At 25.6% G+C, this 12,320-nt stretch overlaps 1 protein-coding gene across 4 annotated transcripts in view; it reads right to left on the reverse strand.

The window, feature by feature from the left end:
• The window catches only part of LOC136092364 (uncharacterized), a 244,938-nt gene that overhangs the window by 167,929 nt on the left and 64,689 nt on the right, over positions 1-12,320 (reverse strand). For all 4 annotated transcript variants that reach the window (XM_065820432.1, XM_065820433.1, XM_065820430.1 and 1 more), the window contains exons 14-15: positions 11,934-12,104; positions 9,039-9,188 (exon numbers count right to left, since the gene is read on the reverse strand). In XM_065820432.1, the coding sequence (XP_065676504.1) occupies positions 9,039-9,188; positions 11,934-12,104 (321 nt within the window). The remainder of the gene's footprint in view (positions 1-9,038; positions 9,189-11,933; positions 12,105-12,320) is intronic.

Consider the following 12,320-nt stretch of genomic DNA (forward strand, 5'->3'; position numbering starts at 1 on the left):
AAATTTTCTTTTTCGTTTCACCAATCTATATACCCCCAGAAGAGCATCTGAGTTTGCAGACACTGGGATTATTATTGGGAATTAATTTTGACCGACTGTTGCATAAGATGTTTTTTAACATAAGTCAGGCCTTGTTAAGAAGCATTACGCAGCTCGCATTTTGCCACCGAAAAGGCAATTTGCCTACGCGTTCAGCAGTTTTGCGCTACGCTAAAACTTTTATCTTTTAGAATATTTAAATTATATTTTGATGTCGTTAACGTGACATTTATTCAGAAAAAATTAAGTTGTAAGTAAAAGCATTTAACCGCAATTGTAAACTAATACATTTTTTGTTAAAAAAACAGTTTGTTTAATAATTATTTTATTGTTGTTAAAAATTAGTTAAAAAAAATAAAGTGTTTTAAGTTTAATCTTAAGTAATATATAAATTCCTTCTAAATATAAAAATTATTTTTTTGTCATAATAGTTTAAAAAAATGCACTATTTATTTTGATGTAAATATTTTATTAATAAGATATTTTGTTAATTCCAAACGTAAAGTTTTAATGACGTTTGTTTAATTTATGAAAATAAATTATGATCACGAATATTTTATCGGTAACTGATAAATAATTAAAAAAAAACTCTTTATTGTTTAAAAACATTATTAAAAAGAGTTCACAAAATAAATAAGAAAAAATTTATTAACAGTTTATATAAAATAACCAAAAACCAACTGTAAAGTTATAAGAAAATAAACAAATATTATTTTGCTTTTTATGAAAAAAATATTTTTTTCAAAATAAAATTTATTTTATATTTGAAAAAAATAATAAAAATGATTTTTCATATAGGAACTTAGATTTTATTTGTAACTTTTGTTATAGTGAGAAAAAAAAACTGTTTGAATGATTTTTAATGCGTCAATAAAATAACTTTAATTACAATGCGGTACTTGAAAAGACGCTAGTGATGCAATATAACTTCTAACAATACAAAATACATTTGCTGAGTTGAGTTACTTAGAAATGCGTTACGCGTTTTCGTTACGCAGCGAAATCTCGTAACAAGGCCTGATAAGAGTAGACAATTATTTTAATAAGTAACTCTCATTCTGACCAATGTTTTTATATCCAAATATATTTAACTAATTCATGTTTAATTCATCAAACTTGTAGGTAATAACTTGAGTGATTACTAAAATCTTTAACTGGTAGTAATTACTGTATATTCAAATCAGAATGTCAAAGAAAACAATCTATCAATAATACATATCATAAACTGTGATTAGTGTTAGAAAAAAAGTGCTAAAGTAATAATTTACCATTGCACATGCGTGGTTGGCATTGCACATGCATGATTGGCAATGTAGAGAGGAAGCTGCTATTTGAAATGGTTTAATAAACCATGTGTGTACAAGTACTTTAAATGAATAGCTGCTCGAAAAGAAGTACAATCTTACAAAATCAAAGACCTTGACTTTAGTAAGAAAGATTCTCACATATAAATATATATACATTTATCTTGAAAAATTGGTATAAACAAAATGTTCATAACACTTCATGGGTTTGTATTTTACATAATTAAATTTTCTTTAATTATTAAATTATTTAAGTTTAATGAAGCTTTTTTTTGTTATTAGGGGTACAGCTCTAATTCATGGACTATAGCCCATAAATGACTTAATGCAACTTTATGGAAATTTTGACCATCTTTTTTGCACAAAAAGTCAGACCCCCTTAAATATAAAAATAAAACTAAAAAAAATAATTGGAGAGTTTTTTTATTAATGTTCTATTGGATCTGGATTTAAAATATTTTAATGAAGCATGTTAAAAAAAGACTTATTATGCCAATGAAATAAAAAGCATTTTTTCATTGCAAAAATGCTTTAGTGCCTTATGTTTTTCTTATTTAAAAAAATGAATTGAACATGGGAAATTACAAGTTGCGTACCAAAAAAGTAAAAAAAATTATTTTGAATTTAGAAATACATATTTATAGATTCGTAAAATACTTTTCATATTAGGCAAAGATATCAATGTATTAACAAATATATCATATTTTTATGAAAATCAACATCAACAAATAAAACAAAAATGAGATAAGACATGTACCAGAAAAAAGCTGCGCAGACATTTTAAAGGATATTTATTTAACTATTGTATTTCAATATTGAATGTTATATATATTTTGAAAGTACATATATTAATATTCTTAAATTTCACTTAAGAAAGTTTGTGAAGTTTTGTATGCAAGAACACATGCACTTTGCATTTTACACACGACATCAGCTTTTGCACAGTCTTTGGTTTGACTTTCTTAGTAGCTCTAATCCATTTATTTTTGAAGTCTTTAATGCTTTTGGCTTCTTTTACATTGAACCTTAGTTTTCTTTTGACAAGAGCCCAATATCTTTTGATTTAGGACAATTTGGTGGATTGCAGTGTTTTTCAACAAAATCTACTTTATGTTCTCTAAGCCAGTTTAAAGTTGTCCCAGAGTAGTGACATGATGCTAAATCAGGCCAAAATAACAGGTTACCCGTGTGTGTTCTTAAAAATGACAAAAGACATTTCTTGAGACATTCTTTTAGTATATTTTGGTGTTAATTGTTCCCGTAGTCACTAAACAAGAGCTTCTTTTTCATCACATTTACAAATTGCTTGCCAAACTAAGAATTTTTTAGCAAATTTTTGCATTCCAATACATTTATAATTGGAATTCAGTTTCTTGCAATTAATTGCTGAATAGTATTGGAGACCTGGAAGAGATCAAAAATATGCAGCACAATAAGTTTCATTGTCAATAATCAAACAAGATTTTTTGGCACATAATTTATTATAGAGCAGCTTTGAACAACGAATTGCAACATTTTCTTGCTTTTCTTCACGACGAGGAGCTTTTTTCAAATAAAAAATGTTTTGATAACAATTCAAAAATGTTTTGATAACAATTAGTTTTGATTGTTATCAAAACAATTAAAACTAATTGTTTTGATAACAGAGTTGTTTAAATTTTGAATAACACTAATACTTTGACATTTTAAAGCAATTAGCTATTTAAAATAATGCACGGTTTCTGCAAACACAGCATCAGAACACACACAGTTTTTTTCTGGTACATGACTTATTAATATATAAAAAAACTAAAATGCAGTCAGATTTTTGTTAATTGTTAATTGGTTAATTGGGCGTATTATTATTTGATTAACAAAAGTGAGCCATTTAAAATTGATATCAAACATCCAATCTGCAAATAGATAAAAATTCAATTAGTTAAGAATACCTATACATCTTTAAGAAGACTAGACACAGTAATATACATGAAGCAGTTTAGTTAATAGGAGACTAGACACACTGATATACATGAAGCTTAGGAGATCATATACACTGATATACATAAACAGCCCTCAGAATTAGAAAAAATGAGCTTGGCAATAAATTGCCGACCTTACACTGTTAGAGGAATTGGGTTGGTAAAAAAAATTTGACACAAATAAATTACCATAAAACATAGAAATGAGGTTGACGATTAGTTAGGTTGGCATTGCTGAATGCCAACCCTAATTCTGAGTGGCACAACTAGAGTAAAAAAATTTAACAACAAATCCTCCTAAATTTGAAAACCTCTGTGAGCCATAACTTTATTATCTTACTCTAATAGATCATATAAACCTATGTTTGATGTTACGAACTTGTCACTTTCCATTCCTTTGTGACATGAAGAAAGAAACAAAATGTACCCAGTTAGACTAATACGTATTAAAAACATTAATGTATTATGATAGCCTGACAAGTTGCTTCATTGCTTATAGAAGACTAAAAACATTTTATCAACACTTTTCTACAATCAAGAATTACTCTACATTTTTGATAACTAGCTATGATAAAAACTTCTGGAAGATTGTTACAAATAGATTCACATAGAAGCCATACCAGCTTGTGTTAAAACATGACTTAACATTTGAATCCACATTGTATTTGTATACAATGCTGGGGATATTACAAAATGATCAGCTAAGTCCTAATTTAGTAAACCTAACCTTAATAGCATTAATACAAATAAAAACCTGTCTCTGTGATAATTTTTTTGCTTTTTTCACTCAAGTATTTTCTTACCTTTTTTTGATTTTAGAATAAACATACCTCATTGGACTGGACCAAACAAACTAAATTTGGTAAATATGGTTTGATTAGTAGAAACAAATTGATTGTTGATAAACAAATGCAAAAAAATTTAGTATTTGTTTTTTTTTTTGTCCATTTAATGTTTAAACTATTGGCATGTAAATGTGTTTACTTTAATGACAAGTAATTCAATTAGGTTGCACTTCTTTTAGGGTCTCCTTTATAATTAATTACATTTTTTGAAAGCTTCTTACAAGATATTTTTTCGGTGATCTGATAACACTGATCTCTATTCTTACCCCTCCAGCAGGATCTCAAATTCTCAAACCTCAAGGTTTCATAATGATATGCTACAAAGCTCAGTCATTGTATTTAATTTTGACATGGTATAAGTTTGGAGAAAATTGTTTATGGGGAATGTTTTCACTCTAATGGTTGCTTGCATTTTTGTATGAAGTTTACTTGCATTTTTGAAGAAAGTTTTAAATCTTCTCAGTAACTAATGTGTTTTCATAAATACATACATACATACATGCAAACATATGTATATACAGTGTGGAAAACAGCGGGTCAACAGTCGACAACCACCTGAAATGACAAAAAGTGCTCTTTTGACTTCCAAAAATGAGTTCTTCCCAATCATGGTTGACTGGTTAAAAAAAAATCAGAGTTTTGAAAAATGAGATTTGACAAACAATCAGGATGTAATTTGGAAAAAAATGTTTTATTGTTTACAATAAGCTACTTTCATTTGTAATGACGTAACTTACTTATATTACTTTCATTTTAATGGTCATTTTAATAATTTTAATGGAAAAAAATCCTTTTTTTCATAAATGATTGAAATTTTATTATTGTTTTAAAAAAATATATATATTATATTCAATCTATTATTTTAATAATAATATAATTATTGCTGTATTTAACTAAGAATTATTTTTTCTCTCAACTTACTAAGTTACTTAGTTTTGGTTTTTTTCTTTAAATCTTTTTATTTATTTTGTTTTAAGTTTTTGGCACAAATCGCAATAAGTATGGTTTATAAACTTAAACTTTACTAATTGCAGGTTTGTTTTTACTAATTAGCATTATCGGTTTTGATTTTAATAAGCAGATTTATAAAATGTATAATTATTTTTCTTCTTAAATGTTCTCAACTTTAAAGATCAAAGTTCTAGTTTTATTATGATTCAATTTGTATGATTTGAAAATGTAACATTTCCTTTTCCAACTGTACTTTGTTTTTTCATGTTAGCTGGTCAAATTCAATTTCTTATTTTCCACGCTGTGTGTTATAAAAATAGTATATAAAAAACTCCATTAAGCTATTGTTAAAAAACGATAAAAGTAAATCAAGCAAAGAATTAGAACTAGTTAATACCATTGTTGTGATTAATAAAGATAAAGAAAAAAGAGATAAAATTGTTATCTTCCATTTTCTTGCCTCTAAATAGAATACTATTGAACAATCCAAAATTACGATAAGAAGCAAGTTGACAAGATTATGAATGAACTAAATGTTAACAACTGTATTATTGAAAAAAACTACAGATCAAACCAAGGAAATAAAAACACAAGTGAATCTAGCCCTGTCTTATTACCCTGTCTTAGTCCAGTTTAAAAATTAGGATGTACAAATACAAGTTTTACGTACAGCAAGAAACTGATTGAGTAACAATCATACTTTTAAAAATGTTTTTATTGCATCAGGTCAAAATAAAGTTGAAAGTAAATTAAAAAAGGAACTTATTATTTAAAAAAATGTACAAAATCAAGATTTAACAAAAGTAGATAACTTGAATAAGCACTTTTATTATGGTATCAGCACATAAGAAGTTTTTAAAATATATAACCCAAAAAACTAATGACTATTGGAAAAAAAAAAATAATTAAAAATGTTGAAAAAAAAAACTAAAAAACTAAAAAATACTAAAGAAAAATCTAAAAAAAAAAAAGTGTTGAAAAAAAAAATTAAAAAAAATTAACTTAATTATAAAAACTAAAAATAAAAAAACAAAATAATATATATATAATGGTATGTGAGACATGGTGGACAGATGCCTCATTGACTAACAAAAGTTATTCATTTTATAAAAAAGGTTGTAACAAAGTAAGGGCGGTAGTGTTTATATGTTACCAAGAAATTAAAGTCTTATGAAGTTATTAATGAAAATTTAAATGCAAATGATGATGTTGAATCGAAATGATGTGTAATAAAATTTGATATTGAAAGCATATTATGTGGGTGTATTTACTGTACTGCAGATAGTAGTTTGTTTTATTGTGAAAATATGGTTAAATCATTAAAGTATGCATTTTAACTTTCATAAATGATAAAATGAAATAAAGATAACACAATAAAATGAGTTTGCTCAGTTGTTATAGATTATTTAAACAAAAACTATGTACTTAAAATGCAAATGCAAATGTTGGTGAAACAACAAATAACTAGACTTAATATTAACTTAATCTTGTAACAGAATTTGAATGTTACAAAACACACCACCCCAATAATACCATAATTTAGAACATGACCATCATATATTGAATTTTAAATATAGTGTAATGGATAAAGTTACCAATAATAAAGACTATCAAACACAATATTGTTCAACACAGGTAAATATAAAGAATTAAGTAATTCTTTATATTTACCTTTGTTGAACATATATTTTATGATAATTTATATAATATGATAATTATAATTGGAAAAAAGAGCTGGTGAAAGCTATTCAAGATGATTAACAATCTATAAAAAAGATTGCAGAATTTTATCCCTCAAACTCAACAAAACAACCAAAAAATATTAGAAAAATCATTATGATTGACTAAAGACCTAAAATGAAAAGTTAAAAAAAACTCATGGTATAAAATCAAAACTGCATATTTAAAAATATAGATGTTAAAAATTACAAAAATCTTAAGATATTAAAAAAGGGAATAAAGAAGTAATTATGTAGCATAAACATAACTTACAACGGTAAAAGAATATGCAACATTTTTCAGTATTCCTAACCGAAAATAGCAGAAATATTCCATTATTTGGAAAAAAAAAACCTTTCTAAGTTGTCCATTTTCATAACTTTGAGAAATTAATAATTGAAACAAAACTAAAAAAAATTAAACACAAATAAATCAACAGGTGCCAATAAATTACATCCAAGAATAATAAATGCTCACAAAGTTGTAAACCACTAAGTTAATATTTAATCAATCAAGTTAATATTTAATCAATCATTCAAAAGTGTAACTCTACTAAACTTGTGGTTACATGCAAATATAATACTATTGCATAAGAAAGGTGACAGACTTAAATTAGCTAAGTCCTATTTCTATAACATCAATTGTGTGCAAAGTCATGGAAAGTATTATCAGAGATGAAATAATAAAACATCTTAACATATATACTCATAAATAATTTAACTTCAGTGCACCAAACATGGTTTTGTGAACAAACAAATTGTAATACAAATTTACAAGAAACATTAGATATTGTCAGTAAAGCATTTGACAAAAATATTGAACATAAAAAGCAAATGCAAACTATATGTAGATGGTACAAAATTAATATCTTTACTAGATCATAACAGCAGTACAGAAGATTTACAAGACCTGAACCAAATGGTTCAAGAGCAAGGTTATGCATATTGGAAAAAATAGGCCTAAATAAAAGTAATTGATACTTAATAAGTCTAAACATATGCAACTAAACTAACAAAAACAACTTTAGAAAAAGATCTTGGTATCAATGTAATGGTAAATATGTATCAAATGACCTACCACATTAACTATACAGTCAAAAAAGCTTATCAAAATTTAGGCCTAATAAAACACTTTTTTAAATAATTCAGTTAAAAGAAATGTAAAATAACTATTTACATCATTACTTAGTCCTGATTTTAAATATGAAGCACCATTATGGATTGCACATTTACAAAAACATATCTATATGATTAAACAGGTCCAACAAAAAGCAACTCCTAACCAGTTTAAAAGGTTTACCATACAAAAATAGACTCTTCTTGTTATCACTTAATGAGGTTCAGCTCTAAAGCCCAGTTTAATGTATCTGAGGCTAACTGGTAGTAAGGTTAGATAAAATGATGAAGATGTTTTCATAGATATTTGATATTATTGAGAAGGAAAAAAAAATAGTTTAAGAAATTATTTTATTACACGAATCTTCGAAAAAAAGAAGATCGAGGGGTGATATAGAAAAGAACAACTATCCAGGTTTATGAATAACTAAGATGTAATTATTTGATACAATCCTCATTTATTTATAGAAAATTCTATTAGAAGAGGTAACAATAAAAGAATATGTATACAACAAAGCAAGAAAACAAACAATCAACATAATTTTTTTATGAATAGAATAGTTGACAAATGGAATTGTTTACCACAAGAAATTGTAAATGTGAAAAGCTTAAACATATACGAAACCCTCTATGACAATTATATACAAAACTGTGAGAAGCTGTTACAGTCTGACATTTACTTTTGTTAGACTTTAAACACTATGTGTATCACAGCTTGTTTGTTTATTTCATTTATTTATTGTTTCTAGAAGTAAATAAACCAGCAAAAATAATAATATTATAAATAATAACAATCATGATAATAATATCTATCATTAATATTATTATTGTTATTATTATTATTGTTATTATTGTTATTATTATTGTTATTATTATTATTATTATTATTATTATTATTATTATTATTATTATTATTATTATTATTACTGATATTATTATTAATAATATACACTTTTTTCTGGTTACCTGTTCAATAATTTTTTAAATTTTCTTAGAAACTATATAATTCAAATTTCAGAACTAAATGACAATAGAATAATAATAATAAAAAAAAATTAAACAATTAAATTTGTAGATACAATCCTCCAATAAAAATCTTATGCATACCAATAGATGGAAGAGCTGTCTTCAGATCAAGTCCAATACTTAAACTAAGATTTCCAAAAGCAAGCCACTCAATATTAAATGGTTTCTCTATCATACCTGCCATAGTTCCAACAATTTTTAACTTTCCACATAGGTCAAGCTCAATAACACCTAAACACATAAAAAAAATTTTTAATTTAAATTAAAAAAAAATAGAAGTAAAATCATATATGAGTTTAGGAAAGATAAGAAATTTTTAAATTTATTTAAGCAACAGTTGAAGTCATAAAATTAACTTTCTAATATGGTCCTAGGTATAAAAATAGGGTGAAACACATCAAGATCAAAAAAGGTTAAAAGTGGTTCAATGGAAAAAAATGATGGTTCAAAGATAGTGGTTTAAAAATGGTGGTTCAAAAAATGGTGGTTCAAAAGATGAGCAGCATATAAAGCAATAGTAGCTTTAAAAAAAAAGGAAAATAAAAAGCTTAAAAGCAAATTGTTAAACATTTACAGTCTTAATGTTACCTTTTTAGATTGACTTGATATTTTTATTACATAGAAGATTTATACCTACATTTTTATTTGCTTATTTGCTTTATCTTTTTATAAATGTCTACTGTCTTTTCTCTTTTTTTAAAAGAAAAACTAAGCTGAAAAAGCTTTATTCAAACAACTATTTGAATTTATAAAACTTTTATCATTATGTCAAAATGCTGCCATGAAAATAAATTTCTAATAAAGAACTGTAATGTCATCAAAGCGGACATTCCATAGCATTTTTGTTGTTACTTTTTTATTGTTGTTACATGCGATGATCGCTATTGCATGAAACTTTTAGTTATGTAATTAAAATATATATATTTTTTTTTGTAAAAAAATTCTGATATCACACAGTATAACATCATTAACACAGATGCTAAAACCATAACAAAAGACTTATAAATGATAGGCTAGAACGTCTAGCCATGAATACAGCATTCATTACCTTAAAAGATCATAAGGATAACTTCCCCAGCAATGCACAGTGCCGATTAATAAATCCAACTAAACCTGAACTCGGAAAAGTAAGTAAAATTATATTTGATGATATCAATAGTAAAGTTAGGAATGCTATCCACGTACACCAATGGCACAGCACAAATGACGTCATAAAATGGTTAAAATCCATACCCAAAAAAAAATAAATGTACTTTCATTCAGTATGCTATTGACGAGTTTTACTCTTCAATTTCGAAACAACTTCTTCAAGATTCTGTAAACCAAGCAAAACAGTTCACCAAAATCCCTCATAAATCCTTGAAATTATTTACCATACTAGAAAATCTTTACTATTTTCAGGAAATATGTGGGTTAAAAAGTCAGCGGACCCTAATTTCGATGGCACTATGGGTAGTTTTGACGGAGCCGAATTATGCGAATTAGTCGGCCTCTTTATCTTATACACTATTGCTAAAGAATATGATCTTAATACTACTGCTCTACATAGAGATCATGGTCTTTGCTGCTTCTATAATATCAGTGGTCCTCAATTGGAAAAAATAAAAATAAATCTAATACAAATTTTTAAAGACAATTTTAATCTTAACATCACTATCAGTCCAAACTTAAAAACCGTAAATTTTCTAGATATCACATTTAACCTTTCTGAGAACTCTTTTAAACTTTATAGAAAGCCAGGAGATAATCCTTTAAATATTAATATTAATTCCAATCATCCACCAAGCATTACTAAATCAATACCAAAAATGATCAATAATTGCATTAGTAATATATATTCAAGCAAAGAAGCTTTTGATAGAGCCCCACCATTTTATAATTTTATAACGCTCTCAATTCTTGTGGATTCAAAGATAAGATTAATTTCATTTCAAATATCCAGAAATATAATACAAAATCTCGGAAAAGAAACATCTGGTTTAACCCACCTTATTCGCTCAACGCCAGAACAAACGTAGCCAAAACATTTTTAAGTACAATTAGTAAATGTTTCCCTAATGTTTCATAAATTTCACAAACTTTTTTATCAAAACAACTAAAAGGTTAGTTATAGCTGCCTTCCAAACATCAAGCGTATTATTACTTCTCATAATAAAAAGATATTATTTAACTCTCATGAAAATGCCAATCAATTATGCAATTGTCGACAAACCACCTTATGCCCACTCAATGGAAAATGCCTTACAAAAAAACTAATTTATATTTGTAACGTAAAAACTCACCAAGAAGAAGAAGGATATTATTACATTGGGCTTAATGAGAAAACCTTCAAAGACCGGTGGTATAAACATAAAAACTCTTTTGTTTATGAAAGTAAGGCCAACTCCACTGAACTATCAAATTTTGTGTGGGAATGCAAAAATAAAGCTAATGAACCTATATTAAAATGGAATATTCTTGATCAACCAGAGCCATTCAAACCTGGTGGAAAATTTTGCAATTTATGTTTGACAGAAAAATACCACATTATTACATCATGATTAAATTTGCTTAACAAACAAATCGAGCTTGCGTCAAAATGCCACCATGAAAATAAATTTCATCAAAGCGGACACTCCATAGCATTTTTTGTATATTATTTTTGTCATTACTTTTTTGTTGTTGTTACATCTGATGATCGCTATTGGGTGAAACTTTCAGTTATGCAATTGAAATATGTATTAATAATTAATTAGTTTTCACTATATATATATATATATATATATATATATATATATATATATATATATATATATATATATATATATATATATATATATATATATATATATATATATATATAAATATATATATATATATATATATACATATATATATATATATATATATATATATATATATATATATATATATATATATATATATATATATATATATATATATATATATATATTTGTGTGTGTGTGGTTAAGTTACCTGTAATTTCAAGTTTTGGATTTTTTGTATGAAATTTACAACTAACAGATATTTTATTTCCACTGGATCCAAATTGCAACACAAGAGATATCTCTTTAAGTAAAACATCACTTTCTTCACCTAGCTTTATTTCACCACTTATAGATGCTTCAAGTCGGAAACTAGAAGATGCTGTTTATAAAAAAATGTAAAAAAAAAACAAATTTAATATATATATCGAAAAAAGAGTTGACTATTATTACATTATCAAAATAACAATATATATACATATATATATATATATATATATATATATATATATATATATATATATATATATATATATATATATATATATATATATATATATATACATATATACATATATATATATATATATATATATAT

This window comes from Hydra vulgaris, chromosome 15 (genome assembly GCF_038396675.1).
Source record: "Hydra vulgaris chromosome 15, alternate assembly HydraT2T_AEP".
Lineage (NCBI taxonomy): Eukaryota > Metazoa > Cnidaria > Hydrozoa > Anthoathecata > Hydridae > Hydra > Hydra vulgaris.